General features: G+C 48.2%; 1 protein-coding gene across 1 annotated transcript in view; it reads right to left on the bottom strand.

Annotated features, from left to right (window-relative positions):
• CORO2A (coronin 2A) overlaps positions 1–24,330 on the bottom strand; it is a 59,962-nt gene that overhangs the window by 21,350 nt on the left and 14,282 nt on the right. The window contains 1 exon segment of the mRNA XM_032633863.1: positions 7,969–8,175. Within this exon segment, the coding sequence (XP_032489754.1) occupies positions 7,969–8,175 (207 nt within the window).

Raw genomic sequence — 24,330 nt, 5'->3', positions numbered from 1 at the left:
GCTGCGTTGGGTCTATGTTCCTGCACGCGGGCTTTCTCTAGTTAGGGCGAGTGGGGGCTACTCTTCATTGCAGTGCGTGGGCTTTTCACTGTGGTGGCTTCTCTTGGTGCAGAGCACAGGCTCTAGGCACGCGGGCTTCAGTAGTTGTGGCATGCAGGCTCAGCAGTTGTGGCTCACGGGCTCTAGAGCACAGGCTCAGTAGTCGTGGCACACGGGCTTAGTTGCTCCACAGCATGTGGGATCTTCCCGGACCAGGGCTCGAACTTGTGTCCCCTGCATTGGCAGGCGGATTCTTAACCACTGTGCCACCAGGGAAGCCCTTTCCTAGTAAGTCTTGCTCATTTATTCCTAGGTATTCACACTTCTCTTATTCTACTGAAAATATTTACATTTTCTAAGCACTCTTGGTATGTAAAAATGCAATTCATTTTTGCATTCTGATTTTTTATCCAGCCACCTTCCAAACAGTCATTTTCCTTTTTTTTTTTTTTTGCATACAGTTTATTTTGACAATCAAGATATGGCACAGTTCCCTCACCCCCCAAAATACCTCCTGCTGCCCCTCTGTAGCCAACCCTTCCTCAACTCCAGCCACTGGCAACTAGTGGTCTGTTTTCCATCCCCATAGTTTTGCCTTTTCCAGAATGTCACATAAATAGATGCATACATATTTGTCCTTTTAAGTCTAGCTTCTTTTACTTAGCATGATGCATTTGAGATTCATCCTTGTTGTTGTACGTGTCACTAGTTGTTCATTTTTTTTGGAATTTTTAATTTAATTTTATTTTTTTTATACATCAGGTTCTTATTAGTTATCTATTTTATACATATTAGTGTATATATGTTAATCCTAATCTCCCAATTCATCCCACCACCACCTCGCCTGCCACTTTCCCCCCTTGGTGTCCACACGTTTGTTCTCTACATCTGTGTCCCTATTTCTGCCCTGCAAACTGGTTCATCTGTACCATTTTTCTAGGTTCCACATATATGCGTTAATATATATTTTTCTCTTTCTGACTTACTTCACTCTGTATGACAGTCTCTAGATCCATCCACGTCTCAACAAATGACTCAATTTCGTTCCTTTTTTTTTTTTTTTTTTTTTTTTGCGGTACGCAGACTTCTCACTGTTGTGGCCTCTCCCGTTGCGGAGCACAGGCTCCGGACGTGCAGGCTCAGCGGCCATGGCTCACGGGGCCAGCCGCTCCGCGGCATGTGGGATCTTCCCGGACCGGGGCACGAACCCGTGTCCCCTGCATCGGCAGGCGGACTCTCAACCACTGCGCCACCAGGGAAGCCCAATTTCATTCCTTTTTATGGCTGAGTAATATTCCATTGTATATATGTACCACAACTTCTTTATCCATTTGCCTGTTGATGGGCATTTAGGTTGCTTCCATGACCTGGCTATTGTAAATAGTGCTGCAATGAACATTGGGGTACATGTGTCTTTTTGAATTATGGTTTTCTCTGGGTATATGCTCAGTAGTGGGATTGCTGGGTCATATGGTAATTCTACTTTTAGTTTTTTAAGGAACCTCCATACTATTCTCCATAGTGGCTGTATCAACTTACATTCCCATCAACAGTGCAAGAGGGTTCCCTTTTCTCCACACCCTCCTCCAGCATTTATTGTTTGTAGATTTTCTGATGATGCCCATTCTGACTGGTGTGAGGTGATACCTCATTGTAGTTTTGATTTGCCTTTCTCTAATAATTAGTGATGTTGAGCAGCTTTTCATGTGCTTCTTGATCATCTGTTTGTCTTCTTTGGAGAAATGTCTATTTAGGTCTTCTGCCCATTTTTGGATTGGGTTGTTTGTTTTTTTAATATTGAGCTGCATGAGCTGTTTATATATTTTGGAGATTAATCCTTTGTCCGTTGATTCATTTGCTAATATTTTCTCCCATTCTGAGGGTTGTCTTTTTGTCTTGTTTGTAGTTTCCTTTGCTTTGCAAAAGGCTTTAAGTTTCATTAGGTCCCATTTGTTTATTTTTGGTTTTATTCCCATTACTCTAGAAGGTGGATCAAAAAAGATCTTGCTGTGATTTATGTCAAGGAGTGTTCTTCCTATGTTTTCCTCTAAGAGTTTTTTTTTTTTTTTTTTTTTTTGCGGTACACGGGTCTCTCACCGCTGTGGCCTCTCTCATTGCGGAGCACAGGCTCCAGACGCGCAGGCCCAGTGGCCATGGCTCACGGGCCCAGCCGCTCCGCGGCACGTGGGATCCTCCCGGATTGGGGCACGAACCCGCGTCCCCTGCATCGGTAGGCGGACTCCCAACCACTGCGCCACCAGGGAAGCCCCTCTAAGAGTTTTATAGTGTCTGGTCTCACATTTAGGTCTCTAATCCATTTTTTTTTTCTTTTTGCGGTATGCGGGCCTCTTACTGTTGCGGCCTCTCCCATTGCGGAGCACAGGCTCCGGACGCACAGGCTCAGCGGCCATGGCTCATGGGCCCAGCCGCTCCATGGCATGTGGGATCTTCCCGGACCAGGGCACGAACCCGTGTCCCCTGCAACGGCAGGCAGACTCTCAACCTCTGTGCCACCAGGGAAGCCCTCTAATCCATTTTGAGTTTATTTTTGTGTATGGTGTTAGGGAGTGTTCTAATTTCATTCTTTTACATGTAACTGTCCAGTTTTCCCAGCACCACGTATTGAAGAGACTGTCTTTTCTCCATTGTATATCCTTGCCTCCTTTGTCAAAGATTAGTTGACCATAGGTGCGTGGGTTTATCTCTGGGCTTTCTATCCTGTTCCATTGATCTATATTTCTGTTTTTGTGCCAGTACCATATTGTCTTGATTACTGTAGCTTTGTAGTATAGTCTGAAGTCAGGGAGTCTGATTCCTCCAGCTCCATTTTTTTCCCTCAAGACTGCTTTGGCTATTTGGGGTCTTTTGTGTCTCCATACAAATTTTAAGATTTTTTGTTCTAGCTCTGTAAAAAAAATGCCACTGGTAATTTGATAGGGATTGCATTGAATCTGTAGATTGCTTTGGGTAGTATAGTCATTTTCACAATATTGATTCTTCCAATCCAAGAACATGGTATATCTCTCTATCTGTTGGTATCATCTTTAATTTCTTTCATCAGTGTCTTATCGTTTTCTGAGGACAGGTCTTTTACCTCCTTAGGTAGGTTTATTCCTAGGCATTTTATTCTTTTTGTTGTAGTGGTGAATGGGATTGTTTCCTTTATTTCTCTTTCTGATCTTTCGTTGTTAGTTTATAGGAATGCAAGAGATTTCTGTGCATTAACTTTGTATCCTGCAACTTTATACCAAATTCATTGATTAGCTCTAATAGTTTTCTGGTGGCATCTTTATAATTCTCTATGTATAGTATCATGTTATCTGCAGACAGTGAGTTTTACTTCTTCTTTTCCAATTTGTATTCATTTCATTCTTTTTCTTCTCTGATGGCTGTGGCTAGGGCTTCCAAAACTATGTTGAATAATAGTGGCGAGAGTGGACATCCTTGTCTTGTTCCTCATCTTAGAGGAAATGCTTTCAGTTTTTCACCATTGAGAATGATGTTTGCTGTGGGTTTATCATACATGGCCTTTATTATGTTGAGGTAGGTTGCTTCTATGACCATGCTTCTATAAAAACTTTCTGGAGAGTTTTTATCATAAATGGGTGTTGAATTTTGTCAAAAGCTTTTTCTGCATCTATTGAGATGATCATATGGTTTTTATTCTTCAATTTGTTAATATGGTGTATCACACTGACTGATTTGCATATATTGAAGAATCCTTGCATTCCTGGGGTAAATCCCACTTGATCATGATGTATGATCCTTTTAATGTGTTGTTGGATTCTATTTGCTAGTATTTTGTTGAGAATTTTTGCATCTATATTCATCAGTGATATTGGTCTATAATTTTCTTTTTTTGTAGTATCTTTGTCTGGTTTTGGTATCAGGGTGATGGTGGCCTCATAGAATGAGTCTGGGAGTGCCAAACACTCATTTTTCTAATTATTTGACTCTACTTTCTTTTGGTTTTCTATGTAGACAATCACATCAGTAAACAATGCGGTTTTACCTCTTCCTTTTCAATCCTTATACCTTTAAGTTATTTTTCTAATCTTACTGTGCAGGCCAGCACCTTCTTGCCAAGTTTTGTTTTTTGTTTTTTTTTGGCCACGCCCTGGGATCTTAGCTCCCTGATCAGGGATTGGACCCAGGCCATGGCAATGAAGTGCAGAGTCCTAACCATTGGACCATGAGGGAATTCCCTAAAGGGATGTTTCTCACATTCCTTCTTTATGATGATGTTTGCACCATATTAATAAAGATAACAAATATCACCAATATCACCAATAATGGGACAAACTGATATCATGTGTTACATGATGTAATAATGAACTGAGGATACATCACTTGTTTAATACTCTTGCCAAAAATGTATAACATGAATCTAATCACAAGGAAACAATGGGACAAATCCAATTTTAGAAATGTCCTACAGTACGGACACCAAGAGGGGAAAGCAGGGGGTGGGGTGGGCTGTGGCGGTGGTGGTGGTGGTGGTGGGATGAACTGGGAGATTGGGATTGACATATATATACCAATATGTATAAAACAGATAACTAATAAGAACCTGCTGTATAAAAATAAATAAATAAAAAAATTTAAAAATCGAAAAACAAAAGACAAAAAACAAAACAATCAAAAAAGAAATGTCCTACAAAACAGTGGGCCTTCACTGCTTTAAAATGTCAATATAATGAAATAAAGTAGACTAAGAGATATGACAACTCAACATAATTCATGATCCTGAGTTAGATTCTATATACACACATATGGAGAGAAAGATATAAAAAAAGATAAAAAGTAAATTTGGCAGAATGTTAACTATTGGTGAATCTAAGTCAAGGATAATCATTTATTCAAGTATTTTTGCAACTTTTCTGCAGGGTTGAGATTCTTTCAAAACAAAAAGTTCAAACAATTCTGTTTCCTATATGTTAGTGAAATTCCCTTTTCCTAGTTTGCAAAGAATTTTTATCATGAATGGGTACTGCACTCTATCAAATGCAAATAATCTACATTTATAGGTTAACTAATATTAAACCACCCTTAGTTTCTGGAATAAATCCAACTTGCTCAGAAGGTATCTTTTTTTAATTCAATGCTAGATTTGATTAACTAACAATTTTGCATTCATCTTCTTGAGTGATATTTTTCTTTCTTGTTCTGTTCCTGTCTGGTCTTGGAATCAAGGTTACACTGGCCTCAGAACAAAAGGGGAGCAGTCCCTCTTTTCCTATTTTCTGAAAATGTTTGTAAAAGATTGGAATAATCAGTTCCTTGAAAGTTACATAGAAATTGCCTGTAAAACCACATGGACCTAGTGTCACCCTTACGTGTGTGTTTGTGTAAAATATAATATTAAAAAGTGCATAAAATGTAAATGTTCAGCTTAATGAATTGCTGGAAAATAAATTTAAACATATAACTGCCATGAACTATTACTAGCACAAAGGAGACTCCCTGCTATGGAATACTTTCCAATCATAACTCCCTCCCTCCCCCAGTGGGTAACTATTATCCTGGCTATCCTCCCCTGCTTGCTTTTCTTTAAGATTTTTGTACCTACTTATGCATCCCTTAAAGTATAGTTTAATTTAGTCTGTTTTTAACTTTAGGTAGTGACGTTGTAATTTATTTGGTTTCTTCCCTTGACACTGTCTTTATCCATGTGGTGGTATGTGTTTATATTTTGATCCTTTTCATAATTGTGTATATTCCACACTATGGATATACCGTAATTTATATATTCAATTCTTGGACATTTGGGTTTTTGCAGTTTATTGATAACACGAACAATGCTCCCATGCATATTCTTGTGTTTGTGTTCTGGTGACATGAGCACACAGTTCTGCATGGTAAACACCTAGGAGTGGAATCTCCAAGTCTGTGCATTTTCCTCTTTAATAGAAACTGTCACACTTTGTTCCAACACACGTGTGCCGGTTTACCCTGCCCCCAGAAGTGCCTGAGAGTTCAGAGGGCTCCGTGGCCTCTTCATCACTCACTATTATTAGATTTTATATTTTTGCCAATCTGGTGGGTCGCAGTGGTATCTCATCGTGGTTTATTAACGAGGTTGAGCACGTTTTCAAATGTTTAGTAACCATTTGGATTTTCTCTGCTATGAGATACCTGTTCATTTTTTTTTTTCCCCTAGCCCATTTTATATACTCAGGAAATGAGCTCTTTGTCATGATTACTGTGCCAATATATTTTGTCACTCTATGGCTGCCTTTTCCTTCTTCTGTTTTCTTTAAGAGAGATTTTTAACATGCAATTTTAAAAATAGTTAAAGGACCATTCAGGCTTTCTATTTCTACTTGAATCGGTCCTGACAAGTTATATTTTTTTGTAGGAATTTGTCCATATTGCCAACGTTTTCAAATATATTGTCATAAAACTGCTCAGATTAGTGTCTTATATTTTGAAGCTCTACTGATATTGCACTTTGTTTGTTTGTTCTTGGTGCTTTTTGCCCCTTCTCTCTTTTATTCTTGACCATCTCTCCAGAGGTTTGCCTATCAGTCTTTTCTAGGAACCAACTTTTGGATCTTTTTTTTTTTTTTTTTTTTTTTTGTGCGGTACGCAGGCCTCTCACTGTTGCGGCCTCTCCCGTCGCGGAGCACAGGCTCCGGACGCGCAGGCTCAGCGGCCATGGCTCACGGGCCCAGCAGCTCCGCGGCATGTGGGATCCTCCCGGACCGGGGCACGAACCCGTGTCCCCTGCATCGGCAGGTGGACTCTCAACCACTGCGCCACCAGGGAAGCCCTTGGCTCTTCTGATCCTCTTTAATCGATCTTTGATGCTCTTTTCACTGATTTCTGATCTTTAATACCCCCTTCCTCAAACTTTCTTTGGGTTTACTCTGTTGTCCTTTTTCTAACTTCTCAGGTTGAATGTTTAGTTGTTAATTTTACGCCTAATATAAGCATTAGTGCTATAAATTTCCCTTGAAGCACCACTTTCCCGGCATTCCCTAAGTTTTGTGATGTATTTCATTCTCATTCATTTCCAAGTATTTTTCAATTTCTAAATGAATGGGCATTTAAAATTTATCTTTTGTTATTGACTTCTAACTCAATTGCATTGGGATCAGAAAACCTGATCTATGAGATTCCAATTTACATTTGTGATCTTAACTTCTAAAAGGGGTTGTAAGTCTGTTGTTCGTTCTTTCAGTGGATGCTTACTCACGGCGGCTTTTACAGGCTTGGTGTTCTCCGTCTATGAATTTCCCTGATCTTAATCTGTGGGAATCCTGTTCACATTGGAAATGCTTTCCTCTGGAGAAAACTTCTATCTGCTTCTGCTGCAAACCAGAGGCACTACCAAGCCCGGATCCCTCGAGCCCCTTCAGAGATTCTACCTCAAGGCAGAAACTCAGGATTCTGAAAAGATCTGCTATGAAGTTAGTCTATATGAAACCACCATTCTGGGGGTCAAAAACTGTTAAATAAATCAGCAATTGCATATGGCCCAACTTACACCGTCAACCTTTGCCGCAGGACAAGCCTGTTCTTCCTGTTCACTTGCTGCTTACCTCTCCTACTTAAATTTCGGCTCAAGGTTTTTTTCCTTTCTTGGAGAGAGGCGGAGGCTTTGGAGATTTCCCCAATGTCTTGTGAGCCCGGCAATGCATTAAGAATTAAATGTTATTCATGAATGAATTACTTTGCAGTGGGGTGGAGGGGAGGTCCTAGGAGTCCTAAACAACTGCTAGAAGCTGAAATCCCAGGAGAGGTATACTTTTTCAATGAGAAAACCAAGACTCAAAGGGGTGAAATGACTTATTCATGGTCACATGGCTGGTAACAGGCAGGGCTAGGATTGAACTCACATATGGAACCCAAACTGAGGCTCTTTCTACTTTCCCTCTGTCCTGTGCTGCCTCCAGAGAGCTATTTGGGCCTGAGCTTAGCAGGCACCCTTACCTGGTGCAAGGGGATGACGAGGAAGGCCCCCCCACCAGCACACTCAGTCACGACTGCAATGAAGTGGGGGTTCACAGCACAGAAATGATTGTCGTGGACGCTGCGGGTGATGGGCACGGAGTCGTAGCAGTTCTCCTTGCTGGCTGGTTTGCCAAAGACATGGCGGAACTTGGAGCTCCGGTACTGGGGGTGCCATGACATCTGCAGGAGACAAATGGGACAGAAGGGCTGTGAGGCTCGCAACCTGACAGCAGGACACACGGAGTCTCACCTGCAGAGGACATAAGAGGGCAGGACCAGGACAGCGGTCCGTTCTGTGAGGACAGTGACGTGCTATGAAGGGCACCCAGGTGAACAGGCTATAATTGTGGCTACTTCCAGGGATCTGGTGAGATGGCGTACAACTACTGCTGACCTGTTTGCTTTTCATCCCTTCGTGTGCGAAAACAAACAGGCAGAAAAACCGTAGAGAGAACTCACCCCGTTCCCTCCCCCATCCAGCACCTCACCAGACAGGCCAGCCTCCCCACCCAGCTAAGTGGGAAATAGTGTCCTCCGGAGCCAGCCTGCCCAGGCTGCAATTCCAGCTCTGTGCTTGCCAGCTGGGTGGGCAAATGGCTTAACTTCTGAAGTCTCAGTTTCCTCACCTGTAAAATGAGGATAAAGAAAGTATCTGTCTCATAGACTTGTCATGAGGATGAAATGAGATGATACACTAAGATCCCTTGCTCAACAGTAATAATTACTACCACTATTATCATCCAGCCATCTTGACCTTCCCTCTCTCCTCATCCGGCCTTGTATTTGTTCACTCAATATTTACTGAGTACCACCTGTGCCAGGCACTGGGGGTTTGGAGAGAGCAAGCCTGAGCCCAGCCTTACAGGAGTGAAGAGTCCTATGAGTGAGGACATTAGTGGAGTCTGGGCCACTGGGACCCAGTGTACTATAGGTAATAATGGACGTTTCTACATGGCAGTCAGGGACGGCTTCCCAGAGGAAGTGACATGTGAACTGTGATTTGAAGGATGCGAAGGAGTTGGCCATGTAGGCTGGACAAGGGTGAGCTGGGGGAGAAGGTGTCCCAGGCAGACGGAACAGCCTGAGCAAGGGCCCTGAGATAGAAGCGAACGTGGAATGTTTGGGAAACTACATATGGTTTGGTAAGATTAGTAAGGAGATGCTAAAAAGAAAAATATATATTCACACACACACACACACATATACATGTAAACTGGATGATGTGAATGAAGAGAACACGAGCTGGAGGGGTGAGCAGGGCTGGATCATGAATGGCTTGTAAGAGGGTCTAGGGCTCATTAGTGGCCAAATATATACCATGTGGCCTCCTCTTGGCCCTGCTGCTGCTCAGTTCAAACGCCCTCCCCTCAGTCTCATTGACCCACTGGGCCTTCCCATCTACGCTCCTCATGCAGCCAGAGGGATTGTTCTGGAGACCAAGCCTGGCTGTATTCCTCCCTCCCCGGCCCCCACCTTAGGTCACCCTTTGATGCTCCCCATTCACTGCTGTCCTACAGGATCAAGGCCAAACTCAGCTTGGGTCCCACCCTATATCCCAAGATTTCACTTTTTCTTGCTCATCTTCTAAACGGCTCCTTCCAGACAAAGCACACCACGCAGCGTCCCTGGTACCTGCTCCTGCATTTCCAGTCCTCTGGGCCTTCACCCTTGCCTTTCCCTCTGCTTGGCTTGCTCTTCCCAGCCCACTGTTGTCTGTACCCATCACTATGAGTCCAAACCCTTCCTTCCCCCAGCTCCCAGGTGCCCTCCCTTTACACAGCACCAGGTACCCTCAGCCTCGTGGCGGCAGGTCTGTCCTGTGAAGCTCAGACATTTCAACCTTCCTTTAGGGAGCTTTGCCCAAAACCCTGGCTGCATTTGCCAGAGCTACAGGAAGTAGCACGGAACGCAGGGACTGCCTAACAATGCCCATCCAATCCCAGAAACGATGTAAGAAGCCTTACAGAAATAGAGAAAACACAGATAGAAGGAAATAAAAAAAGCCATGGTGAGGAAATGGGGACAGAGGGAAAATGCAGGAACAAAAAGAGATCACCTGAAATGTAGGGGGAGTCAAGCTACGATTGTGTGCTGCCAGTACCAGCACACAGGGGAGGTTTTGTGTCGGAGCTTCCTAGTGGTCAATTCGACGAGGGAAATAGAATCAGAAAGGGATTTACTCACTGTCTGTAAGATAAATGCCTGCACTTGCTAAGGAGCAGTACAGCTTTTCTCTGCACTGAGCCCTGAGAGAAACAGGTCCTAAGGATCATCTAAGGAAAGAAGAGCAAGGATAACGATCTCCCTGGGGTCTTGGCAATTTGTGGCAGCTGAGGAGTAGCCTGGGGCCTGGGCTGTGGGTGGGAAAGTAGGGGGCAAGTCAGCAGGCTCAGCTCCTGGGCCCCCACCCCTGCCTCGCCTTGAGCAGCAGTTGTGGGTGGGGGTGGGGGTCGTCTGTCTGTGGCCCATGGTGATGCTCACCAGACATTCCATTGCTCCCCTCACATCCCAGCCTCCTTGCAGTTAGGCAGCCACTATTAGTCCTAGCTAGTGGATCGTGGGTGGGAGTGATGTGTGCCACTTCCAGGCTGAAGCGTGTAAGACCTGCCGGTGACCCTCCAGAACTCTCGTCCTTGGCTGGAGGGATGAGGAGGCCACATGTTCCAGATGGTGCAGCTTCCATCTTCCTGGGTCCCCAAGGGACTGTGTGAATAGGGCACCTTGCCCCAAACTGACTCATATAGCATGACAAAGAATTAAACTTGTAGAGTGAACCGCAGAGAAATAGTGGGGATACTTGTCACAGAGCATAGCCCACCCGTCCTGACTAACACATTGCCCCAGGCAGGCCCAACCAATGGTAGACAGGCAATGGCTGCCTGTGCTTGGTGTGGCCAGGGCACAGGAGCCTGCAGGGAAGAGGTGGGCAAGCAGGCAGGACCCAGATCCCCTCAGGAGCCATGTGAAAGGGCTTGGACTCTGAGGGCAATGGGAGCTGCTGCAGGGGTTATAGCAGGGGAGGAGGAGGACCAGTTTTCGCTTTTAGGTGGATTCCTCTGATTGCTGAGGTAATCATGACAGTTGCCTGGGCTGAAGCAGGGCAGAGGGGATGGAGAGGATGGGACGTGTTAGTGAAAAACATGGGAGGGGGATAAAGCAGCCTTGGTGCCCATGGTGGGCTGTGGGGTGAGGGGGCCAGTCATGCCTGCTGAAATCAACATGACCTGGCCAGCATCAACAGTCCTGGCCCCTCTGGCCACTCTCAGCGCTCTCCCTTCACACCTAGGGGACGGCTCTGGTTCCAGGTTCAGGGTCAGGGGCCGTAAGAGGCCTGGGCAATGCTCTCCTGGAGCTCACAGTCACCTCTATGGCAGTAGCAACGCTTAGTTTCGGGTGCTTGCTATGTGCCAGGCTCCGTTCCAAGCGCTTCCCCTGTATGAACTTAGGTGCTACCTTGCTCCCTGTTACAGATGTAGGGGTTGAGGCAGAAAAGTGAAGCAACCTTCCTGGAGTCACACAGCTGGGAGGAGGTGCAGCTCTCCAGATAACGATGACGAAACCTCTTTCACACTCATTACACCCTGGATGCTACCTCAATCCCAAGGGGAAGTGTCGTGACCATTATCGCCCCTACTTCACAGCAAAGGAAAACGAGGCTCAGTAAACCAAGCGGACGTCCTCTGGCGAAGGGGCTATTGGCCTCCACTGATGAGGCCGGCCAGCCTCCGAGCAGCGTGAACATCATGGCCCCCGACCCCTGTGCCGAACTCCTCTCCCCCATCCCACCCCACCTGGCTCTAACACCTTACCTCCCCTGCCAAGGTTCTTCCAGACTTGTAGCCATGAGGGAAACTTACAGAAGTGGGTGGGTGGCACCAAGCCAGGTGGGCCGTCTCTCCCTTTGCCCCAGGTATAGGACTGCGCATGCATATATGTGGGTGAAGTTTGTGCGAATGTGTGTGCACGGTGTGTGCAAGTCTGTGTGTGAACACTGCCCTGATCAGGGTGTTCCTACGTGCTCGCGTACCCCTGTGGGTGGGTGTGCACCTGGGCATCTGTTTGGGTGTTTGTGTCTGTGCACGTACTGCACATGCGTGCCTGTGTCTATCAGTGCATGAATGAGTTTAAGGACGCAGCAATTCAGAGAGCAGGAGTTTTACTTTCCCCACAAGCAGGCACTTGCCTGAAAACGAGGACCACAGCGGGCCTTCAGCACTGTGAGGCCCTTGCCCACGGGCTGGGCCAGAACATAGATCCGGGACAGGTTTACCCCACGCCGCTTGTTCTATCCTGCCCGGTCCCATGCAGCTGGGCCCACATCAAAGCCATAGCAGGTCTTCCTAGGCGTAGCGGGCCAGCCCATTAGGGCACAAAGCAGGTGGTGGCACCCATTCTGCTGCTGCTATCCCAAGGGTGCTTAGCTGGCCTGATGCCATGGGATTAGGCTCTTTGTGCTGTGAATTCCCTGCCCTGCAAAAAGATTTAGTCATCGCTGGGTTTAACACCCCACTGAGTTTATTTTTTATCTATTTATTTTTATTTTTTGGCCGTGCCGTGCAGCACATGGGGAATCTTAGTTCCCGACTAGGGATTGGACCCATGCCCCCTTCTGTGGAAGCGAGAAGTTTTAACCACTGGACCACCAGGGAAGTCCCCACTGAGTTTACATCTCAGTGCCTGACAGTGGAATGGCTTGCTGCCTGTCTTATCCCTTACAACTCTCCTGAGGCCTGTTGTCCCCATTTGGTGCAGAGGAAGTGACTTGACCAAGATCAAATTAGTAGGAGTGGAGATGGCAAGCAGAAGCCGAGACGTGGTCCAGATGTCCCTCTTCACACCTCGTGCTCCTCTCTGACGTGTGTGAGAGAGATGGAGACAGAGACACAGAGATTTTCCTGCCTGGCTCCAGAGGCCTATCTTCCCAGCCTAGCCCTGAATCATTGCAGGACAAGGGTTACCTGCGGGGTGGCTGAAACCGAACCCAAACTGGGTGTGGTACAAAGCAGCATAATAGATTATTCATTAATTGTGCTGTTCCTGGCCTCAGGGAGAATGAAATTACCTGATTTGGTCTTTGAACGTCAGCGGTGGGGAGGAGTCTGGCATTCCTGGCTACCATTGTCCCCTTAGTAAGTTTCTGTTTCCACATTTCATATTTGGAATTTTATTTTTTCCCTTAAAACCTGACCTTGTGGTCATCGAGCTGCCCCCAAACACGCCTCCTGGGAGGGTCTGAACCACCACACTTACCTCAGCCACAGTTAAAAGAGGGAGATCACAATCACAAGTTTCCTAGCTTTACAAAGTGAAAGAAGATTACCATAAGGGTAAAGGACTCTTTATTTGAAGGTGATCTACAAAGACCAAGAATCAACACAATACATGCCTAATTATGGGTGGGTCCCATGTCTTGACTCTAATCCTGGGTTGACAATTATCCATAATAGAGTTTATCTAGACCCTGGCCTTGACCCCAAATTTGACAGGAAAGCACCTTTTTAATTCACCTGAAGTCCTTATCAGGGCCTCTGATCCACCCACAGGACAGAGTGAGATATCTGGCTCAGGATGCCAAGGCCCAGCTGAGGTCAAGGCCCCCCTGCTGTCAATGCAGGTCTCTGCCTAACCATGGAAGCAAGAAGAGACCTTGTCGCTCTCCACAGAAGGAGGTGACCAACTGTTCTGGTTTGTCCAGGATGTGTGTGGGGTGGGTATTCCTGGGATGCAGGGCTTTCAGTGCTAAAATCAGGAAAGTCTCAAGCAAAAAGGGAAAAGTTGGTTACCCTGCTGAAACTGTGCAACTCAAATTGGGACTTGAACCTGGACAAACCCAGACTGGGACTTGAACCCATGGCCTTTTTTAAAAAAAAAAAAAAATTTATTTATTTATGGCTGCGTTGGGTCTTCGTTGCTGTGCGCAGGCTTTCTCTAGTTGCGGCGAGCCGAGGCTACCTTTCTTTGCGGTGCGCGGGCTTGTCATTGCGGTGGCTTCTCTTGCTGTGGAGCATGGGATCTAGGCACGCGGGTTTCAGTAGTTGTGGCTCGCGGGCTCTAGAGCGCAGGCTCAGGAGTTGTGGCTCATGAGCTTATAGTTGCTCCGTGGCATGTGGGATCTTCCTGGACCAGGGCTGGAACCCGTGTTCCCCTGCATTAGCAAGCAGATTCTTAACCACTGTGCCACCAGGGAAGTCCTTGAACCCATGGTCTTTTTTCTCTTCCTTTTTTTGCGGTACGCAGGCCTCTCACTGTTGTAGCCTCTCCCGTTGTGGAGCACAGGCTCCGGACACGCAGGCTCAGCGGCCATGGTTCACGGGCCTAGCCGCTCCGCGGCATGTGGGATCTTCCCGGACCGGGGCACGAACCCCTGTCCCCTGCACCGGCAGGCGGACTCTCAACCACTGTGCCACCAGGGAAGCCTGAACCCATGATCTTTTAATTGAGATCACACACCTGGTCTCAGGACTTAATGACGCTCAGGTTCTTGATGTCTTGTCACAGGATGAATTCAGTGAGAGACAAAGTGATAGGTAAGAAGTAGGTTTATTTAGAGAGAAACACACTCCACCGATGGAGTGTGGGCCATCTCAGGAGAGAGGCCCTGAAATATGGGGTGGTTAGTTTTTATGGGCTGCGTAATTTCATAGACTAATGAATAGGAGGATTATTCCAACTATTTTGGGGAAGCGGTGGAGATTTCCAGGAATTGGGCCACCATCTGCTTTTTGAACTTTGATGGTTGGCCTCAGAACTGTCATGGCGTTGGTGGGTGTGTCACTTAGCTAATGAATTACAATGAGCATATGAGGCTCAAGGTCTATGGGAAGTCGAATCTTCTGCCATCTTGGACCTAGTTGGTTCTAACCAGTTTTTGTCATGTTCTATTATGCCATTCTTTTAAAGGTTGTGCCCTGTCCCCTTCCCTCCTGTTCCACTGCCACCTACCATAGAGGCCTCCAGAAAACTTTTACCCTATTTACATGCAACGATTCTACAGTAAGTCACTAGTAGCCTTGACTCTGAAAACTTGCCTGTGAGACAGAAGGCTCTAGAACAAACTTCTGAAAGAGCCCAACATCCTGAACCAAAGAACAGAACACCTCAAAGCAGAAAAATCCAAGGTCTGTAAAGTGCTTATTCTGTGCAGGGTAAAGGGGCAATTCAGTCACTGTTCTCCACACGTGTACACTTCTCAGGGAAATGGCTGAGAGCGGGAAAGGATGAGATGCCACGATCTTAATTGGCTGCTAAAGCACAGGGCAGTGGTTTGTAACTTTGAATGCACATTAGAATCACTTGAATCAGGTCACTGGGTATGGGACCCAGGCAGCAGCTCTGTCCAACACGGAGTCTCTAGTCACACATGGCTTCTAAATTAAAATCAATTAAAGTGAATTGAAATGTAAAATTTGGCTCCTCAGTTGCACTACCATTTCAAGTGTTCAAGAGACACACGTGGCTACCGGGTACCCAGCTAAACAGTGTAATTATAGGACATGTCCACTGTGCCCATGTGACCTTGGGCCAGTTACTTAATGTGTCTATTTCCTCACCAGTAAAATCAGGCATAATAACAAATAATAGCTAACACATTGCTTATTATATGTGAAGTATGTTCCAGGTACTAACTTGACCCTGACAGCAATCTGGTTTAGTACAGGTGTTAGAGAACCATTGACTGAAACCGCCCGCCCTGGCCAGGCACGATAATGACCGCTTGCAAGAGTTATCTCACAACAGGAGGTGTCCCAATAAGGAACATGGAACTAACAAGCTACTGCCAGACAGAAGAATTCAGAAGGGGCCAAAAGGAGGGAGCAGACGCCAGCCTATAATATATCCTATCAACCTCCCAGAAACTTTCGTGCTGGAATCAATCTTGGCTGAGAGATGCGCGCCCCCAGGAAGGACCCTGAGTCAGACCAAATGTGGACAAAAGCAAGATGACTGGCCAGAGACAACCTGGAAACTAACCTCATTATCATAAAACCTGAGACCGCGATCCATGTGGCAGAGCAATTCTCCTGAGTTCCCTTACCCCACTGCTCTCCGCCCGGGTGCCTCTTTCCAATAAAGTCTTTTGCTTTGTCAGCCCATGTATCTTCTCGGACAACTCATTCCTGAGTGTTAGACAAGAGCCCACTCTTGGGCCCTGGAAGGCGTCCCCCTCTTCCTGCAACTATTATCACCCCATTTTTACAAATGTGAAAACTGGGGCACAGATAGGTTAAGTAACGTGCCCCAAATCACACAGCAAGTAGGTGGCTGAGCTGGAATCCAGAACCGAGCTGTTTAGTCCTGGGTCCACACTCTCCCACAGGGCTGCCCTGAAAATTAGATGAGATAATCCGCCCAGTACATGGAGCAATGCCAGTGCATACTTAGTCCTCAACAGATGTTTGCTGTGAAGACCGTTGTGGTCCCAGTGTTTACAGGACACTAAGATTTGATTTAGTACATGACAGGTACGTGCTGAGGGCCCAACATTTTGGGGATCTGAGTAAAAATCCCAAACCAGAAAGTGCAAAGCAGCCCGCTAGGTGCAGAGTTCAGACCCTCGGTGCTCACCACATTGATGAGGCATGTGAGAAGCTAACTAACAATCCCTGTGGATTCAGAAGAACCCGGAGACGAAAGGCATTTATTTGTGCATGTCTCTCCAGGGTACAAAAGCCCGCAGCCTCCTAGACCTTCCTTCCCTTAGTTCCAAAGGGTAGATTCAAACAGTTACTAACCAGGGAGATGAGAGAATGCAGAAACGAAAGAAAAGCAGTCAAACAAAAGTGCAGCGATAAAGCAGAGCTCTGCTTCATCCTCAAGGGATGTATGGGATACACGTAACAATGTATCTTTGAGTTCTTCTACGGGAACTAAGGCCCTCACCTAGAAGAAGGATGGTCACTTCAGGTTGAGCAGGAGATTCCTGGAACACCATCCTGTTACCTCACCACCAACCAATCAGAAGAAACTCACACACCCTGAAGCCCTCACCCCGGATTTTGCCTGTAAAAAACTCTTCCCTGAACACCACGGGGGAGTTTGGGTCTTTTGAGCGTGAGCCCCCTCCCCCATTCTCCTTGCTCAGCCCTGCAATGAACCTTCCTCTGCTCCAAACTCCGACATTTCGGTTTGTTTGGCCTCACTGTGCACGGGGCACACAGACTTGGGTTTGGCAGCAGAGGCCAGCAGCCTCGCTCAGCCCTGTGCTGTGGGGCCTGAGGGTCTTGGTGGGAGTGTGGGGCGAAGGGCGGAAGGGCTGAGGAAGCCCTTTGGTTCTCTCCATGGGCACGGCTTTCCCAGGCAGGAAAGCAGAACCATGCTGCCTGGGGACGCCCCCACCCCCGCCAGGCCTCAACCACCCACGGCCCATCAGCAGTGGAGGCTGAGGCACCCTGCAGCCAGCATGGAATAACAGTCCTCTTTCCAGGTTCTCTCTGCCTCGAGCACCCTCCCACCTCTGCCTTTATCACCCCTCCTCCAGCTCTGTGGTCCTTCTGGTCCAGCACAGATGCCTCCCCGCAGGCCCACAGGAAATACAGGCTGAGTCAGAGAGAGCGCCAAGAAAATGCCTCTTTCCTCCTGATGAGATTAGGCCCGAGGGAGCACCTCCCCTCCTGACATCTGACACTGCCCAGAGCCAGGTGCCTGGGCCCCCGGGAGGAACAGGGCATCTCCTGAGATGACCTGCCCTCCCCTGCCCCCCCGGCACCCTTGCTCTTGACCCTTTCCTCAAGCTGTGTGAGGCCTGGCCAGCCTTTTCTCTCCGTGACTCCATTTCTCCTCCACCCCAGCCCAGGCCTCCTATCCTGCCCCCACTCTGACTCTGTCATTTCCCTTAAGACTCACCCCAGCCCCAGGTCCCCTCTGTCCTCAGGATAAAGCCTTCGGCTGGACTTGGGTTTTGAGGCCCCTGCACATTCCCTGACGGCCTTCCCTTTATCTCCACACACCTGCCCTTTGAGCCACACTGGTTTATCTGCTCTCCCCTCAAAGCGTTGGCTTTCCCAGACACCCCATCTCTGCTCACACCCCTTCTCTCTGCCTAGAGCCAAGTCAGCCCAGACCAGTCTGAGCTGGTAAGTCAGCCCAGGTAAGTCCAAGGCTGACACTTAGCTGGGTTCCTAGGATGCCCCCTTTTCTCACTCCACCTTCCTGGGCCTGGCTCAAATAGAACCGCCTCCAGTGGGCTTCCCAAGTTCCAAGGCCTGAGCGATCTCTCTAGTCTATGAGGTCCCCATCCTGATACACAGGGAGGGGAAAGAGGAGGCAACTGGTTCAAATCCCGGACCCTCATTTGTCTCTGGGCCCCAGCATCCTCATCTGTAAAAGAGTACCCTCGGATCTGCCTCACGGGGCCTTGTCCACGATTAAATGAGGTAACAGATGTAAAATGCTTTGCACGTGTCTGGTACTGTTACTGAACACAAGTTCGTGTGCCTGACACACAGCGAGGCCAAAGCAACCAAAACGTCGGAGTTTGGAGCAGAGAAAGGTTTACTGCAGGGCCAGGCAAGGTGGCTTGTGCTCAAAACCCCCAAACTCCCCGATGGTTTTGGGGCAGAAGTTTTCATAGGCCAAATTTGGGGCGAGGGCTGCAGGGTGTGTGACTTTCTTCTGATTGGCTGGTGGTGAGGTAACAGAGCAGTGTTCCCGAAATCTTGTGCTCAGCCGGAAGTTGCCACCCTCCACCTGGGTGGGGCTCTTAGTTCCTGCAGAAGAGTCCAAAGATATTGTTAGGTATATCCCTTGAGGAGGAACCAGGATCCTGCTTTAATCACTGCAGTATAGTTTCTTGACTGTTCCCCCTTTGTTTCAGCATTCCCTATTTCCCTGGTTAGTGGCTTTTTGAATCTGCCCTTTGGAACTCTGGGAAGGTCTAGGAGGCTGAAGCCTTTACCCTGCAAGTAAGAAACGGGGGACCCAGAAAGGCTTTTGTGTCCAGGAGCCCCACAGGGTCCCGCTCGGTTTCAGTACTAAGTAGAAGGTCAGCTGATGGATACTCCCTTCCCTTCCTCCCGTCCTGCTCCCTGTGTTTCTCCCATCTTTCCACCATCTATCCATCCAACCATCCATTGGACTGTCAACGCCAAATGGTCCTCTCCCTTCAGCTTTGCCCACCCACAGGCCAAACCACACAGGCAGGCACCCAGGGGGAGACTGACTTGGCTCCTGGATTGAGCTTTCACTCACTCCACCGACCTTTCCTGAACACCCCTTCTGGGTACTAGGAGCCAGGGACTGGGACTGTCTCTTCCACAGCAGGCTTGCTGGTCAGGTTGGAGAGTCCTAATTCTGATGCCAATTTGCTACATGACCTTGGGCAAACCTTGTCCCCTTCTCGGGTTTTGTTTGTCCACCCATAAGATGGTAACGCCTCTGCCCTACCCACCTGTTAGGACAATTCGCTGAGGGCTCTGCAGCCCGCATGTGCCAGACCCAGGGGGGCCGTGAGGGCAGTGGGACCGCCTGCCTGGCAGCTGACCCAGTCCTCAGAGCTGTTCCTGCCTTGACCCTCTGGAGACACAGAGCAGGCCTTCTTCCTGTTTATTCACCCTGATCAGGTCCTGACCAAAACTCCACGAAGATTTATTGCCCCACAATTTCCTTATCTGTGAGTTTCGAGAGACAAGGGTCACGGAGACTTTTTAAAGATGCCTCCCAGAGGTTGAAAATCTGGCAGCTCCACTTCCTGCTTACTGTCCATTCTCTGGCAGAACTTCTGGATCTGTCTTTGGACAGAGAGAGACACTGAGAAACAAAGGGGGAAGGTGCCTTGTTTAGAGCCCCACAGTGATCCTGGAGTAGGGCTGAAGCCCTGAAGCTCTGTTCTGGGATGGGCACCTGGCCAGGGAGCCTGAATTCTGTCGTCAGTGGACCTACAAATCAGCTCTCACCCTGCCCTGCTGCAGGGACCTGGGGCCCAGAGTGAGTCCAGGCAGCATCACTGGGACCTTCTGTGAGTCCAGCCTGTGCTGGGAACCATGGGGCAGAGGCAGGAACGATCCTTACCCCCCAGGAGCCCAGACTGATGGGAAAGGCCGGCAAACTCAATTTGGGGTAGCAGGGAGATTGAAACCTGGCGAGTGGGTAAGGGCTGCCAGGAGGCTGTGTTTGAGCTAAGCCTTCAAGGCTGAGCGGAGCGAGCCCAGGACAGAGTAGGGACGGCACTGCAGGTGGAAGGCTCTGCACTGAGCCACGCGGTGAGGGGTGGGCAGGCAAAGGCATACCCAGGGAACCCAAGGGTCCAATTCAGCTGGGGCCTGAGCAAATGCAGAGAAGCAATGAGGGCCATGACTGGAAAGGTGCCGGGGCAGGGCTCTGCACGCTAGCTGAGCTGCCACCTGAGACCACGGAGGGAGGTGTCAAAGTCTATAACCAGGGTGTGACTTGTCAGGGCTGAGGTGGATAGAGTCCCTGCCATTAGGGAGGGCAAGTATTTTCTTTCTTCAGCTGTGGGCTGCGTCTAAGGAAGAAATAAGTGGGTTCATTTCATGCCCAGCTCCAATCTGCTGGAGGGGCTGTGGAATATGGTGAGAGGAGGATGATTCTGAGGCCGTCCTTGTCTGGACTCAGGAGGAGAGAAGCCTGATTGATCGGGGGAGAGCGGGCAGATGGCTGACCAGGAGTCAAGGCCTGATGTCCCTCCACAGGTCTCAGCTCTTTGAGAGAAACATGGAGCTGGGAAGCCCGGCCTCGAGGCCCATTCCTGGGCCACTTCTCAGCAGCTGGGGTTTTAGATCAGAAAATAGCTTCCTTCCATCATTCAACCCATTTCCCTATAGGAAGAGTCCCCAGGTATGACTGAGGGCTGCCTGCTCCTGCCCGAGCCTGGGCAGCCCAACCCTCCATTTCCTGGACCAGCCACACAGGAGGGTGATGGGAAATTCCCAACTGCTTCTCCCCAACCTGTGTATCAACCTGGAGATAAATGCCACTGTGCAGCCTTAATCAATTCCCCAGGCAGTGTCTGCAACAGACGCCAGGAGAGGATGGTGAGGACTTCTCCCCATTTCCAGCCTCTCTGGGCTCTGCCCACATCTGTTCAGGCTGGACCTGCAGGCCAGGGAGGGCAGGAGGGTGGGAGGTTCACTGGAGGACGAAGATTACAGGAAAGATGCCAGCACCCCGGGCTGAAGAGGCACTTCTGCCCCGAGACTGATTCTGCCAGGACTGGTGACAGTATCTCATTTACACTTTGCAAGAATCTCTCCCAACAGTGGGTCTCAAACTTGAGAGCACATCAGGGGCCCCTGGAAGGCTGATTAATATGTAGACTGCTGGGCCCATCCTAGAGTTTCTGATTCAGCAAGTCTGGGGTGGATCCTGAGAATTCTGCATTTCTAGCAAGTTGCCAGGTGGCACTGACGCAGCTGGTCCAGGGACCACTCTGAGAGCCACTGCTATACAGCCCTGCTGCATGATTTGCACAGTCCTTCCCGTTCACTATTCCATTTACTCCTCACAGCCGCCTTGGGGTGGGGAGAACTATCCCCACTTCCTGGACGCAGCGAGCTGCACTCAGCTCAGAGCGACGGAGGCACTTTCCTGAGGTTACACAACTAGTGGGAACCTGACCTCCAAAGGCTCTGTGAGCACACAGCCAGTTCCTAACTCGGGGCCACTTGGGGCTGTGATCCTGGGATTTCTCTCTCCAAGATTCTTTTAAATACACAAACGCGGGTTCAGGCCAGCACTCAAGAATCGCGCAGGTGTTCCCACGACAGCTTCACCACCTGAACAGCAGGCATGGAGGGCAGGTAGTCAAGACACAGGCTTCAGAGTTAGAGACCCGGCTACCAACCCAACTCAGCTTCTCTAAGTCTCGGCACCACACGGCACCTACCTCTGGCCGGGCTGCTGTGAGATGAGGCAAGTAGTGGAACAGAGCCTCTAGCCTTGGCACACAGTGAGGCCTCAACAAACCAGTGGGCCCAGACAAGAGCCGGAGTGCGGGGAGTGGGAAAGATACCAAACCCCTCTGTGCCTCGGTCTTCTTATCTGTAGACTAGGGTCAACAACAGAACCTACCTTATAGGGGAATCAAAACGATTCCATACAGTTATCCGTTTACATTGCCTTAGAGCAGTGCCTGGCATGGGGCAAGTCGTGTGTTAGTGTCCTACGTACGGTTCCTTTGCTAAACATGATATTTTAGCACTGAACGCACATTTTTCATCCATACATGTAAGCAAACCACTAAAGAATAGAGTGGGCCACAGTGAAGTCAAAATTAAAAAATCATGGCGGGATGACTGCACAACAGTCATACCACAGGATGGTATACTTAAAAATGGTTAAAACGATGGGCTTTCCTGGTGGCGCAGTGGTTGAGAGTCTGCCTGCCGATGCAGGGGACGCGGGTTCGTGCCCCGGTCTGGGAGGATCCCACATGTGGAGCGGCTGGGCCGCTGAGCCTGCGCGTCTGGAGCCTGTGCTCCGCAATGGGAGGCCACAACAGTGAGAGGCCCGCATAACGCAAAAAAAAAAGAAAAAAAAAAAGAAAAAAAAAATGGTTAAAACGATAAATTTTATGCTTTGTATATTTTACCACAATAAAAAAAAAAAAGAAAAAAGAAACAGCAGCACTGAGCACTTCCCTGGTGGCGCAGTGGTTAAGAAAGCCCACGTGCAGCAATGAAGATCCAATGCAGCGAAAAATAAATAAAACAAAAAATTAATTAATTAAAAAAAGAAAGAAAGAAACAGCAGCACCAAGTTAGATCAGCACCCAGCTCTCCTGCACTCCTTCACTGGCTCCACCTCTGCTTCCATGATTGTTTCCCCAGGGAGCACCTGCTTCTTTTAACCCTCCCTGACCCCTGGCCTTAGAGTCAGTCCCTGACGTGACCTCAGGGCATGGTGGGGCAGGTTGGTTGCCCCTTCACCCTTTTACTCGTGGCTAGTCAGGGCCTTCTCTGCCTAGGCCTCCTGCAGAAGGGGCCCTGCAGGGTGACAATCCTCGCCCCTCCTTCAGGCACCTTCAGGACCGCCTCAACCTTCTCCCTGGCAGAGGGCGGCTTTTCCCATCATCTTCCCTTTGGCTTGCTTGCCGTCTCTATAGAGCTGGCTCTGCTCCTTGTGATGAAGGAAGGGGCCCCTTAAGGGAGCAGTGCCCTCAATAACCAGCACGCACTCCCACCAGGCTTCAGCTGGGAGCCCTGCTCTGTAGAGCGATGGTGCACAGATATTCTGAGATCAGGGGCCCAGCTCCATTCTGCTCTGCCCTCGTCAGCTGTGTGACCCTGCTCAAGTCATTGTCCCTCTCTGTGCCCCTGGGCCCCATCCATAAAATGGGAATGTGCATCCCTGCCTGAAACCCTCTTGAGGCTTTGGGAGGCTCTGAAGGGAGAATGGAGGCAAAGGCGCTTTCTTTCTTTATTACACAGAGGACACTCGAGATCAATATGACAACGTCGAGAGGTGGCATAGCAGTGGTTACAGACATAGTCAGGAGCCCGCCTGCTGGGCTCAAACATCAGCCCCACCTCATACCAGCCGAAAGACCCTGGACAGGTGAGTCAGCCTCTCTAGACCTCAGGTTTTCCATCTATAAAATGGGGTGGTAATAGTAAATGAGTTCATACCTGACAAGCATTTACAACACTGCCTGGCACATGGTAAACGCAAGGCAAATTCAAAATAAGTAATCACAGCAACAACATGGGATAGACCTAGAGAGTATTATGCTTAGTGAAATAAGTCAGACTGAGAAAGGCAAATACTCTGTGTCATCACTTATATGTGGAAGGTAATAAAATAAAACAAACTAATGTATACAACAAAACAGAAATGGCCTTACAGACATAGAGAACAAACTAGTGGTTACCAGTGGGGAGAAGGAAGGGGGAAGGGGGTGATACGGGATTAAGAGATACTAACTACTATGTATAAAATAAATAAGCATCAAGGATACATTGTATAGCACAGGGAAATATAGACATTATTTTGTAATAACTTTAAATGGAGTATAATGTATCTATAAAAATACTGAATCACTATGTTGTACACCTGAAACTAATAGAATATTGTAAACCAACTATACTTCAATAAAAAAATTTTTTTTAATAAGTAATAATGGTAACTTCTATTGACTGCTCACTATAAGAAGGCACGGTTTTAAACTATTTACCTGTATTAATGGATTGAAATGAATATTGGGCTTCCCTGTGGCTCAGTGGTTAAGAATCCGCCTGCCAATGCAGGGGACACGGGTTCGAGCCCTGGACCAGGAAGATCCCACATGCCGCGGAGCAGCTAAGCCTGTGCACCACAACTACTGAGCCCGCGTGCCTAGAGTCCATGCTCTGCAACAAGAGAAGCCACCGCAATGAGAAGCCA

This window comes from Phocoena sinus, chromosome 6, assembly GCF_008692025.1.
Source record: "Phocoena sinus isolate mPhoSin1 chromosome 6, mPhoSin1.pri, whole genome shotgun sequence".
NCBI classification, from domain to species: domain Eukaryota; kingdom Metazoa; phylum Chordata; class Mammalia; order Artiodactyla; family Phocoenidae; genus Phocoena; species Phocoena sinus.
Note: the sequence above shows the minus strand (reverse complement) of the source record. Positions and strands in the feature narration are given on the sequence as shown.